The sequence below is a fragment of the Papilio machaon genome, chromosome 20 (genome assembly GCF_912999745.1).
Source record: "Papilio machaon chromosome 20, ilPapMach1.1, whole genome shotgun sequence".
Lineage (NCBI taxonomy): Eukaryota > Metazoa > Arthropoda > Insecta > Lepidoptera > Papilionidae > Papilio > Papilio machaon.
Genome location: NC_060005.1, coordinates 1290344 through 1307277, shown reverse-complemented (window position 1 = coordinate 1307277; position 16934 = coordinate 1290344). Strand labels below are relative to the sequence as shown.

Sequence of the window (16934 nt, the reverse complement as noted above, 5' to 3'; positions counted from 1 at the left end):
GATCTCGGGAACGGAAAACAACTCACTTACAGAGGTTTCTCACTTTTCCAGATTCGATTGTATATTTGAGATTAAAATATTTTTTACTGTACAAAAAATATGAGAGAAAAAAAAATAGTTAGATTTTTAGTAGATGTGGGTAGTTTGTATTAAAGATAGGACATTTTAAAGTGAGTATAGTTTTTACAGGACAAAGTTACCTCTTCATTCCCTGATATAAACCGGTGTAGTACCCACTCATGTACCAGCTGAGCAACATTGAGGATAGCGCCTGGTCTTCTGAACTGCTGTGCTCTGACCCAAAGCCTATAGGAGGGGGAGGAGGTAGTGGCATGTCCATTGAATTCAACTAAAACAAAAAAAAATTAAAAATGATTTTTTTTATCTGGTTCTAAAAAAAATTAGTTTTTTTTAGTAGAAGCACGCAATTTGACTAAAGAAGATATAAGCCACTGCTTTGCCTTATACGTTTATAAACTTAATCTTAATATTTCTAAAAAAAAAAAATTAGGTAAATTAATTTTATTTACAGTAAGCGTAGTTACTTACATTTCCTAACATGGCAGGATTAAACATTGGTATATCAGGTAAGTTCATTTTTCGTTGATTTTTCTTTTTGTTTAGTGATTTTTTCTTTTTCTGGAATGATCCATCTGAAAATTTCAACATATAGTATTGATCAATTAAATTATGATTCTTTTACATCTTTTTCCCCAGTATAAATTGACAAATCTTAAACATAGTAAATATTAAAAATTGAAAAAAAAAAACACAAATCGGCCAATGAAATATCCATTGCATTAAATTATTACTACGGAAGTTTTATTTAACTACTTTTTTACATTTTTTTTAAAATATTAGTAGGTTTTTGTTGATTTACTATTATTTTTTGTACAATTCCAACTACGCTTTATACTTGTGCTAGGAAATGATCTGTATCAAATACTAAAATGTGGAGAACCTGTGACCATGTGATCGGAATCCATACCCTTAACTACTAGGCTATTGGCTCATATCGCAAACCAACCTGTACTTCCAAGACTCGTACCAGCATCACTACAATCCATATTCTCAAACAGTGGTTGACTTCCGAACCCATCATCATTATCACATAATGCCTGTTGTGTTTGTCGCATGCGTTCATGTTTACCCTGTGTTGGTTTGAGAGAGCTAAGGGATACTATCTCTGAATTATCATAACCTGGAATATGAACTCATAATTATTGTAACCAATTGACAACTTGAAAGTTTATGTACGTTATTACGTGTACGAAAGTGTATGCTACATAAAACATTATTTATATCTCTTGAAATACAGTTGAACCTTTTTCTTTTCGAGAGTTATGTGTTATGCATACTCCGAGCCCAGAGATCGTATTTGTAAATTGACAACAGAAAATATATGAAACTGATTATAAGTGTGAATTATTTAGACAGAATTTATAAAACTAGGTCTCACATTGAATGTACATATTTTAAGGCCTAGTTTATTAATTATAGTTTTTAGCAGAAGTGGAACTGGGCTGGACACTAATCCCGGTATAAAGATGAGAGATGGACTTACCGAACTACTAAATGGGTGGGCCCAAAAGGAAAACCAAGTGTGGGGAGACAAAAGAAAAGATGGGTCGATGATATTATAATGACTGCTGGAACAAGTTGGATGCATTTGGCCAAGGACAGAGAAAGATGGAAGAGGATGGAGGAGGCTTTTACCCAATAAGGGGCCACATAACAAAACACACAAACTAGTTTTTTTACATAATCTGTTTTATATTTATTTCATTGTTAAGTGGAAAATAAAGCTTAAATAAAAATAAAACTAGGTCTGTAGTGACAGTTTATAAAGGAGGAATAAGTATTGACATCTTAAACTGGTTAGAAAAGATTTAAAAATAGGCTAGAAAAAGTATACTGAAATATATGTTAGTGTAAAATAATAGTAATTACTTTACCTAAGAATTTAACTATGCATTCCTTATCATTGATAAGTCTCAGTACAAATGCCTCATACTCCTGGCCATCTACTTCATATATAGCTCTGCACGGCATACCCGCCTGCCATTTAACACTTTTCCTTTGCGAACCATTTAGTTTTTGAGATGAAGTTTCGTTTTTTGATGTTGTTTTGTCTGTGCAAAATAAGATTCATCATAAACTTAGTCCTGCATAGTTAATAAATCGTAGTTATGAATTAATCGTTTTACTTTTTTTCATATAGTTTTTTTTATGTTTTTTTTTTTATTAAAACATATTGTTGTCTCTTTTTTGTCAATGATAATGCTAATGAGTTATACAGAAAGATGTGGAGGAACATTTAAATTAAAATGTCACATCACATACCTAATTTGAAACTAGCTTTTACCCGCGACTCCGTCCGCGCGGAATAAAAAAATAGAAAACGGGGTAAAATTTATCCTATGTCCTTTTCCTGGTTCTAAGCTACCTGCCCACCAATTTTCAGTCAAATAGATTCAGCCGTTCTTGAGTTATAAATGGCGTAACTAACACGACTTTCTTTTATATATATAGATAGATTATTACACAATTGAAACTGGATAATGACTCTCGCTCATAGAGGTTTCTCACTTATCCAGGTTCAACTGTACTGATGTAACAACAGAGAGATTCAACAAAAGAATGGGTCTCCTAGTAAGTGGCGCCGTAGAAGAACATACTTAACATGAGAGAAAGAGAGACAACAGCCTTTTCTCTGATTATCAGTTAGGTTCCATTTGCTCACCTTTCTGAGGGTTTTTAACTAAATTTTGTGTATTAGTGGACATAGCTACGCGCTTTGCTACCTCAGCATTGGCAATTTTTAAAGCTTTATCGTATGCATCGTTTAGTTTTCTGTCGTCCCATATGTCTTCTTCAACATTCTCATCTTCTGTTTCTGACTGAAAATATAGTATAAACTCTTTATAAGAAAACTCAAAAGACCAATCATGACTGGAGGAACACAATTGTTTTTTTTTAATGAAATATTTTGTAATAATAATCGGAATACATTTTAAACGTACATTATTCTTACTTACAAGATTCATTCCTTTTACGTAAAGAAGTTCACCATTTGACATTTTACTTGTTTTTTTGGTTTACAAATACCACTTCAGTTTTAAACTACCCAAAATTTTAAAATTTGAAACTATTACTTGGTTTTGGTATAATTTGAAATGAGTAAATTTATTAGATACAAGCTGTTTTTTATATGGGTGTCAAATGTCAATGTCAAACATTGTCAATTGGTATTAGCTGTCAAATTACAACAAACCTTAGAATGGTAAAAGTGGTAAAAGTAGAAAAATTGTGATAGATAGATAGATAGATCTCTTTAAAAAAGAATACTTCGTTGATTTGGGAAATTATTTAGGAAGGAAATGATCATGAGATTTCTTTTCTTACTCATTTTTAGTTCTCCTCTCCCACAAGCAAGTTCAATATTTTCAATGCCACAAGAAACTACTCTTTGTTCAAGATAATTTTGTCAATGTCAAATTGAACTGTCAAGTGGTTTCAACTTTTGTGTATTGTTGTTATATTGATTCGTAAAAATAATCCCAATAAATACATTTGCTGCGCTTATGGTTTATGCATTTGTAGTGCTTTTAAAAATGATAAATTACATTACATAAATCATGATTTGTTAAGTACCGGAGAAAAATAAAACTTTACTACTATAAGATGTTGATAATGTTTTATATTCACTTCCAGTTGAAGCCTTAATTTTTAAATTTATTCACTGAATGTATAGTTACGAGGTTACGTTAGTATTTGAGTAATTTGGACACCAATATATATATAATATAATATTACTCATAAAAAATCTATCAGCAACAAGTATGGCCGGCGTAGGTCAGAACTCTTCAAAAAAATATGAGTCTACCAAAAATAATTGCTCAAATAAAGACAAAAATGTCAGAAAACGGCGTAATGAATGCGTTACACAAAATGATTCTTCTAATAGTAGTGCCAAGAGGATAAGAAGTGAAAATGATACAACAATAAATCCTAAAGAAGAAAAAGATGTGTCTTTTGAGGGAGGAAAGGAAGCTTTCGCTTTATTGGTTGCAAATATTCCTTACCAATGGACATGTGAACAGATAACAGATTATATAAATGAAAATGTAAGTACTTGTCACTATAATAATTATTTCATACAGTTAAAAAACATAATGTTGACAAAATAAATTAATTTAAACTTCAGCGGAAGAGCTTATTTTTTCTGACATTTGAGTTATACAGATTACACTATTTAACATTGAAATAGATAATATCATTCAATATGTTGTAAAAACTATGTCTAATTTTTCTATTCACCTTGTCATTTCTGTTCACACCATGAAGTTGATGATCACTAACTACCTAGCAACAAGAGCTTAAAGTTTTGTTCTATTTATAATGTTTATTACTCATTTTATTGTTGGTGTATTTTCAGAAGTAATTTTGATTTAATTATCTACAATTATTTACTTTTACCAAGTAGTATTGGCTACAGACAGGCCGAGTGTAAAAAAAGAAGCTAAAACTTTAATGGCTATAAAACTTTGTGTGCCACCAACCCCACATGAGTGGGATAAGTCCTTAGAGATGATGATGATTTCTATCTACCGCATTTTACAGTGTGATGTGTATTTTTCAGTGTGTTGATGTATACACATTAGAACAATTAGATGGTGGTGATTTTGAAAGGGGGCAAAAAATACAACTCACCTTTACTAATTTTGAGCAATGTAATAAAGCAAGAAAACAGCTAAAACTGAAAGCAATTGATGGGAAAAAACTTGATGTGGTTTATAAAAGTAAGTTATTTTTTATTGTGAAACATCTATAGGATAACTTGTAAACCGAATCGTTGGCGTGGCGACGCTTGCCGTGGCGACGGGTCACCACGCTATACTGAGGTATATATATATATACTATTATTTATTATTATTATCATTATCGTTATTATTATTATTATTTATTTTTTTAATTATAATATTTTATGTATATTACTTGTACACACACAATGTTCACATCTGCCAGGCGTTCCATGACGGCTCACATTATTTTTTTATTTAATTTTAAGTCACAAAAAATTCATTTTATAGCTAAATAAAATAATGTATTTATCATACTTGGTCTACATAAATAACACTTAAGATTTAAAATGTAGTGGAAAGCTATATATTGATTATTTAATATTGTAGATAATAAACAAGCAACATTTGATTCTTTTTAATTCATAATCTGCCATTCAGTCATTTATCAGCCAGCATTTTTAGCATGCAATTTGCATTTGCATGTAATCATAGCAGTTGGCTCAGGGGTTAAGCACTTTACTTGCTATCTCCAGGACCTGGGTTCGAATCCCGATGTATCAATGTGTTTTTCTATTTTTGATTTACATATGTACATTTATCTGACATTCTTCCTGCATTGTGAAGTCAACCAACCCGCACTTGGTCAGCCTAGTCACCACCAACTGAGAGTAGGCTCCGAGCCTCTCGGTGGGAAAGTATAGTGATCTGATGATGATGAATGTAATCATAATTTGTTTTCCAATGTTTTAGGTTATCAGAAATTTTGTCACATTTTTCCTGGGATTTAGATTTTTAAAGAAATAATTAAATTTAGTTTTATAAAATTTACAGTACCTGGAGAATCTGATAGTGACGATGACATGGATATGCCTTTAGCCAATAGAAGGTAAGTCTTCTTTGTTGATGTTGATTTCTTCAATAGCAAAGTATGAAAAAAACTGTTTTTGGTGATGTGAAAAATTACACTGACAATACTTTTTATTAATAGAAAAAAAAAAAGAAAAATCTATGTACAAAAAAGGTTGCGCGGTGCACACTGGCCACACAATCCCAGGCCAGTGTTACCGTAACATCTTGTAATTAAAAATATTGGGGTGTTCGGAAAGTCATTTCATTTTTATTTCTATTTTCTATGTTCATTTCTATGTTTGTTTCTATTTTCTATATTTAATAATGCCTTTATTAGCTTCAACCGAACCAGGACGTGGTGCATCTTCGTCGAAAATTCACGAATCCTAAGTCACAGAAAGTCAGAAATGACTTTCTGAACGATCTAATACATATATCGAAATTATTTAGACTTATTAATTAAAACTTTTTTTTTTTAAATAATTAAAAGTTACAACACAACACAAATCAATTTATAAAAAGTTCTCGTTTCTATATTTTGAGCTGCTGTGTTCAGTCGCCAAGTTTCGTTAGGCATCAAATAGAAGAAGACAAAGAATAAATTAACAACTTGACCCGTGGTCTCTTCTAATGTTAAGTTGAAAAATCTTTGTAAAAGCATGTATATAATTCTTTTTTTTAAAGAGGATGACATGGAGGTGGAATAAGACTTAAATTTTACATCGTATTATGTTATAGAACCACAAGTGGACCTTTACCAGTCACATCATGGGAATCAATAGATATTTGGGCAACGGAACCTACCGGAACTTATGGTCTAAAACCATCTTATTTGAAATCTTTAGGGATTAAACTGCCAATAGATAAATGGATACATGTTAGTAATGTATGTATATTTTTTTCATAAATTAATGTTACAACTTGTTTTATGTCAAATTAGTAAGATATATAAATATAACTAGCTGTTGCCCGCGAGTCCGTTCGAGCGGGGTTAAAAATTTAATAAGTAATTAGTTAAATCTGTTATTTCAAATCAAATAACAGATTTGATTAAGAATGAGTTTATGACAGTCCTTAATGTTAAGTAGAAAAGATTTAAAAAAAAATCTCGTTGTAAAATGTTTTTTTTTTATATCATAAGGTGGCAAACGTGCAAACGGCCACCTGGATTCGCCGCAATAGCGAGACGACCGTTGCCCATAGACATCCGCAAATGCAGATGCGTTGCCTACCTTTAATCAACGGAGAAGGGGATGCACAGAAAGAGGATTCTCTTTCCTATGTGTCCCCTCCTCCGCCAAATCCACTTCCCCTTCCCATCCTTTCCTAATAAGAAAAGGGTGGGAAGGGAAAGAGGACTAAAATTAGGCCTCCGGTACTCGATTACGTTATTCATTACTTATTAAATTTTTCTGAACAGTTTAGATGTGATAAATCTGAATTGAAAGAAGTGTTGGAACTAGCAGGTCATGTTGTTATCTGTCGTGTTGTTTGTGCATATAACAGATATGCAAAAGTTATGTACAGTCATCCGTTAGAAGCTGTACAAGTAAGTTATATTTAATTATATACTATAAGATATTTGATTCAAAAGTATTTTAAAAGAAATAAACTAACAGCTAAATAATGAATTTAACTCTACTTCATAATAATCCTCGCTGTAGTATAAACTCAAACCGAACGTTAATAAACAAAAATGTCAGACGTTCCGCAATGACGGATGGAAAGAGACTGCCTCGAGCAGCAGCGCATGCTTCCTTATAAAACCTTTTGTGTGACTACCCTCAACAGTCCTAACATTAACATATTAATTTAAGTAAATTGACTATTTTTTATGTATAAAATTTTATTTGATTCATATTCATTCCCAATGTTCTTGTTCCTTCCTATCTGTAGTCAAATGAGTTTCTTGTTACTCAAAATGTATTACTAATTATTTCATTACATAAATACCTCAACTTTACAGCATTTATTTCAAATATATTTTTTAAGGTTTTATAAGATAGTTTTTTTTCTAGGCTGTAGCTATGTTGAATGGACAAACATTTTACGGACAAGCACTTAAAGTAACTATGTATACATGTGATGAAAATGATTTATTACTACCAAAGGGTCTCGTTAAAATTGGTCCCGGATTTGGAATCGGTGGTAAACCATTGAGAGATATCGTACAACATTACGAAAGATATCTGAATGGTAAAGTTAATTGTATAAATGAAACAATATTTAATATATCAAATAATGATACAGATTATAATGAACAAGATGATACAACTGATGTAAATATGAAAGAAGAAATAGATATTAATGAAAATAATGAAAACATCACAAATAATGATAATTCAAATAATACAAACAATGAATTAGGATCAAATGAGAATTTAATACCCAAGAAAGCAAACATATCGATAACAATAACACAAAATCTTGGACCCCAAGATAATGTACCTATGGGTCCTAGTTCTGCACCAGTACATCCGAATGGAGTACCAAATCTCACAATAACACAATTCTCACACCAACCTTCGATAAGTCAATTGGAGAATAAATCATTTAGACCTGGTTATAATATCCCAGGACCAGTATATGTTGGTCCTCAGAATATGATGGCTTCTCCAAATTTACCTCAGATTGGACCTAGGGACCCTAGGGTACAGTTTCCTGGGCCATACCAGGGTCCTATACCTCAAGGACCTGTACCTACTGGTGCCAATGGTTGGGGTGGACCTCCAATGAATAGACCGCCTGATAGGAATGTTTGTTTACCGCAAAAGACATCTTCAGTGGTGGAATTAAGTAATGTAAGTATTTTTATGCGTTATTATGTTTTTTAATTTGTCGTTTTATTATTATTAAAGTTTCATTTTTGAGTTTTTCTTTTTACTTTTTATTTTTAGACTTATTACTTTAAGAATTTTTTTATTTAGAATTTCCTGTATTGTAAAACTATAATATCAAATAAAACTTCGTTTGGTACATTCTACTAGAAAAATCACCTGTTATTACCAATTACAAATATAAAAAAACTTAAAATACTATTTCCATTAGTTTTCGTCCATTAAAAATCGTGTTATAGTAGGTATAATGTGGATAAAATGTATTGACATGTATGGACAGCTTCCCCTGTCGACGACTTTCCCCATCCTGTCAGAGAAGATGGCGCGGGTAGGGCAGGTGATATCTCTAGAACTGACGCGTGTGGGCTGCGCGCTCGTCCGCTTCGCCACTCCCGCGCACGCAGAGAGATGTTATTGTATCCTTTTATAAGAGAATACCTTTTAAAAAATAGATCTTGCAATATTATTTTTTGGGGAACGAATGTGTCTATTTGTCCATTGAAATATCGCTACACTGAAGTCAGACGTCAAGTGGAAGCAATTCTACTTACAGTCTGATGTGGGCTTTGCATAGGCTTAATTTAAATTCACGTTCCCTTCCCATCTTTATATTATAACGAAATTATAGGAAGGGTAATAAGTAAATAAGTTTTCTTAATAATTACTTTAACGTATTATCCAGTGCATTACAATAAATTGTTTGTGATGGGAAATACTATAGAAGTGAAGTTTCTGTAAGACTCAAGGTATGTATTTAATTAAGATATTAATCATTAAGTGGTATTTTAAATGGGTAGGGGGGGGGTAGTTCACCAGATTTGGAAGGAAAGTCTTAGAATGGAGGCGACGGTAGGGGACCAGGAGCGTGGGGTGTCCTCCATCGAAGTGGACCGACGATATAGTTCGCACTGTGGGAAGTAGTTGGGCCTATGCCCAACAGTGGGCAGATAAAGGCTGTTGATGATGATGATGATTTTTAATTTTGTGTCATAATTATATTAGGTTAATTATTTTAAGTTAAAAAAAAATTCTAAATGCATTTCTACTTTTGCAGCCTGCAAGTGGATACTTAATTAGATCGTAAAAACTAAGTTAGAAAACTTAATTTATTATTTATTAGAAATTAAGTTAAATAAGTCATATCTCCTCGATTACGTTTTAATAATAAAATATATATAGAAGATATATTTCATTGAATTTACCAAATTTCATTATAAGGAAGTTCCAAATAACACAAAATATGATAAATTTAGGACAACTGCGTCAAGAAAATCTATCTATCTATAGGTATATATATATAAAAGAAAGTCGTGTTAGTTACACTATTTATAACTCAAGAACGGCTGAATCGATTTGACTGAAAATTGGTGGCCAGGTAGCTTAGAACCAGGAAACGGGCATAGGATAATTTTTACCCCGTTTTCTATTTTTTTATTCCGCGCGGACGGAGTCGCGGGTAAAAGCTAGTTCATTATATAATAAGGAAGTTATTCTATTCAAATTTGATAATATAATAATTCTACATTGGAATCTCTATAACTAGACCATTGTTAAGTCAAAAAAATGACGTTTCATTTCACTAACGAATTATTTAAACTTTATAACTCGAACAAAATGTTATTTCGCTTCAATACATTTACTTAATAATTCGTATTTCAAAAATCAATCTCTTTAATTCGAATTTCTTTAAATGCAAATGTTTAGTTGTATGTATGGATGAATGTTTGTGAATATCTCCAGCACGGCTGCATGGATTTTGATGAAATTATAGATGTAGAACACAGTCTGAAAGATATGGGCTACCTATGATTACGGAATTGTATCCGCTTCCCGTGGGATAAATTTGATTTACATATTTACTTGGTAACTACGCAGCGGTTAAACACGAGTAATACATGCGATACTATTCACCTTTTTTTTTTAATTCTGCACAGATGGTATCGCAGACAAAATTTAGTGTTAAATTCACGTTAAAACATACTAATATTATAAATGCGAATGTTTAGATAGATGGATGGGTGTGATGAATACATAGGCTATTTGATAAGTTTTTTTTTTAATTCCGTGCAGACGGAATCGCAGACGACAGCTAGTACTTCATATCATGAACTGGTTAAGTCGAAGATTCAATAACTAGATGTTATTTTCATTTCACTTGACATTCGAGTTATAGAGATTCTAGTTAATATTTTTCACGGACTTGTAGAATATTATATTATAAATAAAATATAAATTCAGAATTTTTTTGTTTTTAATGAAATAGTTTTGAATAATTTTAATAAAAGACTAAAAAATTTTTAAACCAAATATGTTATTGTTATTTACACTTAAGATATTATTTTAAAATTTACGATTAATGTTAATATTTATTTGGATTGTTTAAAATATTTATTTAACTTTATCTAAATAAAGTTATTGTTTTTTTGATACCTATGTATTAATTTAATTAAATGAAATATTATTGAATAGATATTGTATTTTACTAATAGTGTGTTTCCCGTTGGGCCGATTTTTTTTTATTTCGGTAGACTAACTTGACTCATGGGAAAAATCCCATTGGCCGATCGGTCCAAAGGGAAACATCGTCCAAATAAACGTAGAGTTAAGATTGGTTTGTAATAAATTAAGATAAAGTAGAAAAATTAAGTTTTTCTGTTTAAAAATAAACTATTTTATCAACTTTTTTTTTCGTTTTAATCCATAAATTGGATTTAAAAGGTCTTTTAAGGTTCTCGCTCGGCAATCGCTTCAGAGCGAAACAAACTTATGGGAACATATGAGAGCGTTATACGGCTATTGACGTCATCGCCGGTTAGTTCGAATTACGTACGTACGTACTAAGTACGTTATCAGCTTAGTATACGACCACACTGAGGGATTCAGAGCCTAGGGGAACTTGGCCATAGTAAATCACGCTGGGCCAGTTGTTAAATTCACACATATATTTGAATGACTTCTCAGATATATGCAGGTTGCACATATCAAACCCAGGACCCGCAGATTTCAAGAAAATTGCTTAACCCTTAAGTCACTGACGCTCTTAACTGTATGTACGAATCCGGCTAAATCAACCTAAAATAAACGAACCTGTAGATGAAAGATAATATTATTTTACAGATAATCCAATAATCTTGATCAATTTCTGCTTATTTAAATGTGGACTTACAATGCAGTAACATGTTAATTTCGTTTGCTTTAAATTTATCAAAGGATCGCAAAAGCAATCGTGAATTTTTTACCTTATATCGTTACCTGTTAATCAAAAATATTTAATAAAAAATATATCGCGTGATGTTAATATCGTATTAATCTGTTGAAACGGTGACGATAAATATCGATTATGAAATGCCTTTTTATTATACAGGTTGATTCGTTATTAAAAAAATGATAAAACACAATATTGTGATAAGTACAATCGTTTAAATTGCCGAAATACTTGTTCCAAAACATAACGTTAACTCGGATTTGTAAAGGGGATGAGAGGGATGACAACATGTTTTGTATAAATTATGGTTATGACATCTTAAAAATACTAACACATCCATACTTATAAAAGTACTAGCTGTCGCCCGCGACTCCGTCCGCGCGCATTTAAAAAAAAAATGGGGGGGGGGTTATGAAAAATAGATGTTGGCCGATTCTCAGACCTACTCAATATGCTCACAAAATTTCATGAGAATCGGTCAAGCCGTTTCGGAGGAGTTCAAGTTCGAACCCCGTGACACAAGAATTTTATATATAAGATTTTGACGCAGATTTGCGGACAGATACGTAACGTAACGCACCACAACGCTTGCACGAAATATGAACATATTATATTGACATTCCATACAGATACTCAATTTTTATAAATATAAAACATTATCCGGATAAAAATAAGCCTCTAAAGAATTCTACTTTCATGAACATACTATATTCTCAAAAAAAATAAGCGCAATGATATTGTGAAAAAATTACACAAATAACAGATATCAGATGGACTTTTGAACCTTAATAAAATGTTTAATAAAATTTAGTGAAAACAAAAGATATAAAAATACTTTGTCATGTTCTCCGTTAGCTAATGCCATCTGTTGTTATATGACTGTCATATTTGGATTTCCCGCGATATTTTTGCAAGTCATATCATGACAAAACCGTAGAACTCAACTGTGTGAGCTTTACTATATACTAGCTGCCGCCCGAGACTTCGTCCGCACGGTATTAATAGCATCTGATGGATGGATGGATCTTGATGAAATTTGCCACAGATGTAGAACATAGTATGTCAGAACACAGGCTACATTTTTTTTAATTCCGCGCGGACGGAATTGCAGGCGACATCTAGTTTAAAAATAAATATAGCCTGTCATCCTAGAATATTGTAGCTTACCAACGGTGAAAGATTTTTCAAATCAGTTCAGTAGTTTCGGTGCCTATTCTATGCAAACAAACAAATCTTTCCTCTTTATTATATTAGTAAAGATTATTATCCTCACTTCATTCGATAACGCGATAATTTTTTTAATAATATAAACAAATATATACTTTAAAACTAATGAATTAATTACTATTAGAATTTATAATAGAGATTAGAATATTCTTCTAGGGTATATTAGGACATATAATTGTTCTACTTTAATTCATTATTAAGTAGGTTTATTAACTTTATGAGGTAAGTAAAAATTGAACAGAATCAAAAGTTAGCTTATACAAGCTATCGCCCGCGATTTTGTCCCGCGTGGCATTAAAAAAAACTTTATAAGAAGCCTATGTGTTCTACATCTGTGTCAAATTTCATCAAGATCCGTTGAGCCGTTCTTGAGATACCTTTAAACAAACATCCATCCATCCATCTAAACATTCGCATTTATAATATTGGTAATATGAATGTAGACTCATATTATAAGTATATGGGTTTGTGTGTAAGTTTCAAGGTGACCGCCTGTTGCCGAAATAACTGAACCGATGTTGACAATAGAGTTGTCATTCCATTGGTGGTTTAAATAAAAATGATTTTGTTATGAATACACAGTCGAAGCTTGGTCGAGTTCTACGCTTCTTATCGTACATGACTTGCAATTTTTTTTTTTAAATGTAGTCGCGCGAAGACACATTACATTGAGACTACTAACTCACGACGTCTCAACCATCTTAAATGCATACTCGAACTTATCAATAATAAAATGTCATGCTGATAATCACACGCTTTTGGTTATATAAAATCGCTGGAAGTCATATCTTGAGCTCACTTTAGTAGTCAAGCTCACATCATGTTGTCTTATATCGTATCAGGTCTTTTGTTACTTGTGATAAGTTTTTATTATTATGTAACTAGAACATTCAATTATTGGACATCTCGTAATGTCGCTGGTCCAAAACCGATACCTCTGTTTGGTAATATCATGGAATCCGCATTAAGGAAGAAAAATATCGCTCTTGTTATGCACAAAATATATCAAGACTATCCTAAAGAGAAGCTGGTCGGAGTCTACAGGATGACCACGCCTTGTGTGTTGGTAAGAGACTTGGAGGTCATCAAACATATTATGATTAAAGACTTCGACATGTTTGAAGATCGAGGAATAGAGTTCAGTAAAGAAGGATACGGTGCTAACTTATTCCATTCAGATGGCGAGACATGGCGGGCGTTAAGGAATAGATTTACTCCAATATTTACCTCTAGGAAATTAAAGAACATGCTGTACCTGATGACCGACCGCGGCGACAAATTCGTACAAGGTGTTGAAAAAATAATCAAAGAACAACCGGAACAAGCTGTGTTGAAACATATCCAACTTTACACGATTGCTACTATATCGGCTTGTGCTTTTGGTATTGACATCGATAAGTTGGGTAAAACTCTAGATTCCTTGTACAAACTAGATGAAATGGCTTTAAACACTAATTTCTTCTCTGAATTAGACATGATGTTTCCCGGAATATTGAAGCATATGACGTATACAATCTATCCAGCGTTAGCTAGAGAAATTTTCGACGGTCTCATCAAGAATGTCATAACAGAACGAAACGGTAAGCCGAGTAATAGAAATGATTTTATCGATCTAATACTGGCATTAAAAGAAAAAGGTGAAATCGAAGCTTCCAAAACTAATACCGAAGAGAAAATAAAGCCACTGGAATTGACTGAAAGCGTAATGGCGGCTCAAGCATTTATATTCTTCTTAGGAGGTTACGAAACCAGTTCAACGACAATGACATTCATGATGTACCAATTGGCTTTAAACCCTGATATACAAAATAAAATGATCGAAGAAATCGACGAAGTACTTGAGAGGTGCAATGGAGAAGTTACATACGAGACTTTGAACGAATTGACTTATATGGAGAAAGTTTTCGATGAGACATTACGTATGTATCCTATAGTAGATCCGTTGCAAAGGAATGCGAAGAACGATTACAAAGTGCCGGGAACTGATGTGGTGATAAAGAAAGGTCAGACTGTGTTGGTATCACCTCGTTCTGTACATTACGACGACCAGTACTATCCGAACCCGCACAAATTTGATCCGGAGAGGTTCTCTCCAGAAGCAGTCGGCGAGAGACACTCTTGTGCTTACATACCATTCGGCATCGGACCGAGGAATTGCATCGGTGAGTTTTATTTATTTAAACTTTTACTACTCTTTTACTTTATTTAATTGAAAAGTCTTCTATATAATTCTAGAGTAAATAATTACAACTTAAATTATATAAATTTTTGGTAATAAGTAAAAACACAGAATATGATCTAATTACAGTTGTTTTCAACATTATCTACGAGTATAATACAAAATCTAATATATAAAATTCTCGTGTCGCGGTGTTTGTGGTTAAACTCCTCCGAAATGGCTTGACCGATTCTCATGAAATTTTGTGAGCATATTCAGTAGGTCTGAGAATCGGCCAACATCTATTTTTCATAACCCCCCCCCATTTTTTAACTGCGCGCGGACGGAGTCGCGGGCAACAGCTAGTCTAATCTATAAAATTCTCGTGTCAAAATGTTCGTTCCCGTACTCCTCCGAAACGGCTTGACCGATTCTCATGAAATTTTGTGAGCATATTCAGTAGGTCTGAGAATCGGCCAACATCTATTTTTCATACCCCTATTAAGTTTTTTTAACTGCGCGCGGACGGAGTCGCGGGCGACAGCTAGTAAAATTGTAAATATTCGCTACTGAAATACTTGTATTAAAACATGTTATTGTTATATGTTTTTTTTAAATATTATAAACAAGAGTTTCAACAATGAACATCTCACAGATGGTTTTTTTTAAATGATAAAATTAATTAACTATTAATATTTCCAGGTATGAGATTCGCCAAAGTTCAATCCCGAGTTTGTCTACTGAAGTTCTTCTCGAAGTTCAGAGTTGAGGCGACAAATAAAACTCCCAAAGTTATAGAATACGATCCTAGAAGGTCGACTGTGTCACCTCTGGGGGGAATCCCCTTAAATATTATACGCAGAAAGTGAAATTATAAAAATTATATTTGTACATAATGCCAGTACACTAAGACAGTAGCGTTCAAAATTGGTTATAAGCTGGCATAATATAAACACTGACTGGCGCCAGTGAGCCAAAACAGTTCATGCTAAGCCAGCGCTTTTCTACTGTACTGGCATAATGTAAACCAAGCTTATTGATTTTTTTCATAAAAAATTGATATTATTTTTACTTTTGTTCATTAAGTTATCTACTGTCGCAATATTTTTCTTTAGAACGGGATTTTTATTTGGGTGTTTTTTTTTAACGTGGATCTTTTTAAATGACCTCTGCATGGATTTACGGTACATTGTTATTTTTTAATATTTTGTGGGTTAAATAAAAGCATTGAGAAAATTTTGTAATGTTTTATTAATTACTACTTTGTGTTTTTTTTTCTTTTAAGTTTATTTTAATTGTACATAAATTATGTTAAAGAATAATGTATTGAAAAAACGAAATAAATTTGAGCAGAGATTTTTTTTTGTGTTTGTTTTTTTTATATTTCTTAACTTAAGACCTTCAAAATTCAAGTAAAGTGCTGGATAACTAACTAACAAATTAACTGACACAATACATGTCCTAATAGTTTGTTTTTCAAAGCTTATTTCGATGGGTCCTATGTATAAGGGCCAAAGTAACAAATTGATGATTTTTTTGGAACGAAGTTCCTTATCGCGCGTTGTGAAAGGGGGCTAGACGGAAAAAAATCTTACGAAAAGTTGTCACGACACGTTTTGCTATATCACCATGGCAACGACGTGACAATATATAACGAAAATTCATAGAAATAAAATGTACTTCTTGTGAAGATTTAAGTTTTTTATTCATAGAATAAACATTGGTTCCTTCACTAATTAATTGAAAGGAACTTCGTTCCATCCGGGTGTCCCAACACACCTCTCAAGTTTTTTTTTTAATGTTAAATGCTATCTTTTAGTTTAGTTTACATGTACTAAATACACATTTATAAA

The 16934-nt window shown here is 32.4% G+C and overlaps 3 protein-coding genes across 4 annotated transcripts; 2 read left to right on the top strand and 1 right to left on the bottom strand.

Annotated features, from left to right (window-relative positions):
* Nucleotides 1-166: 166 nt before the first annotated feature.
* LOC106710255 (survival motor neuron protein) lies at nucleotides 167-3210 on the bottom strand. Of its 2 annotated transcripts, none has more exons than XM_045682898.1 (6): nucleotides 3024-3210; nucleotides 2744-2900; nucleotides 1956-2132; nucleotides 1028-1201; nucleotides 550-653; nucleotides 167-349 (listed from the first exon to the last, which is right to left on the bottom strand). In XM_045682898.1, the coding sequence occupies exons 1-6, from the start codon at nucleotides 3078-3080 to the stop codon at nucleotides 197-199; spliced, it is 822 nt and encodes a 273-aa protein (XP_045538854.1). In that variant the 5' UTR covers nucleotides 3081-3210; the 3' UTR covers nucleotides 167-196. The 2 variants fall into 2 exon arrangements, with proteins under 2 accessions (XP_045538854.1, XP_014357754.2); XM_014502268.2 differs by having other exon boundaries at nucleotides 178-349; nucleotides 3039-3210.
* Nucleotides 3211-3805: 595 nt separating this feature from the next.
* Nucleotides 3806-9617, top strand: LOC106710247. Its single transcript, XM_045682874.1, has 9 exons — nucleotides 3806-4127; nucleotides 4643-4802; nucleotides 5637-5691; nucleotides 6393-6540; nucleotides 7075-7203; nucleotides 7673-8455; nucleotides 8772-8907; nucleotides 9174-9237; nucleotides 9546-9617. The coding sequence occupies exons 1-8, from the start codon at nucleotides 3843-3845 to the stop codon at nucleotides 9227-9229; spliced, it is 1752 nt and encodes a 583-aa protein (XP_045538830.1). The 5' UTR covers nucleotides 3806-3842; the 3' UTR covers nucleotides 9230-9237; nucleotides 9546-9617.
* A 4093-nt stretch (nucleotides 9618-13710) lies between these two features.
* On the top strand, nucleotides 13711-16120 carry LOC106710208 (cytochrome P450 6B2). The gene is made up of 2 exons (XM_045682778.1): nucleotides 13711-15085; nucleotides 15784-16120. The coding sequence occupies exons 1-2, from the start codon at nucleotides 13744-13746 to the stop codon at nucleotides 15948-15950; spliced, it is 1509 nt and encodes a 502-aa protein (XP_045538734.1). The 5' UTR covers nucleotides 13711-13743; the 3' UTR covers nucleotides 15951-16120.
* Nucleotides 16121-16934: the final 814 nt, after the last annotated feature.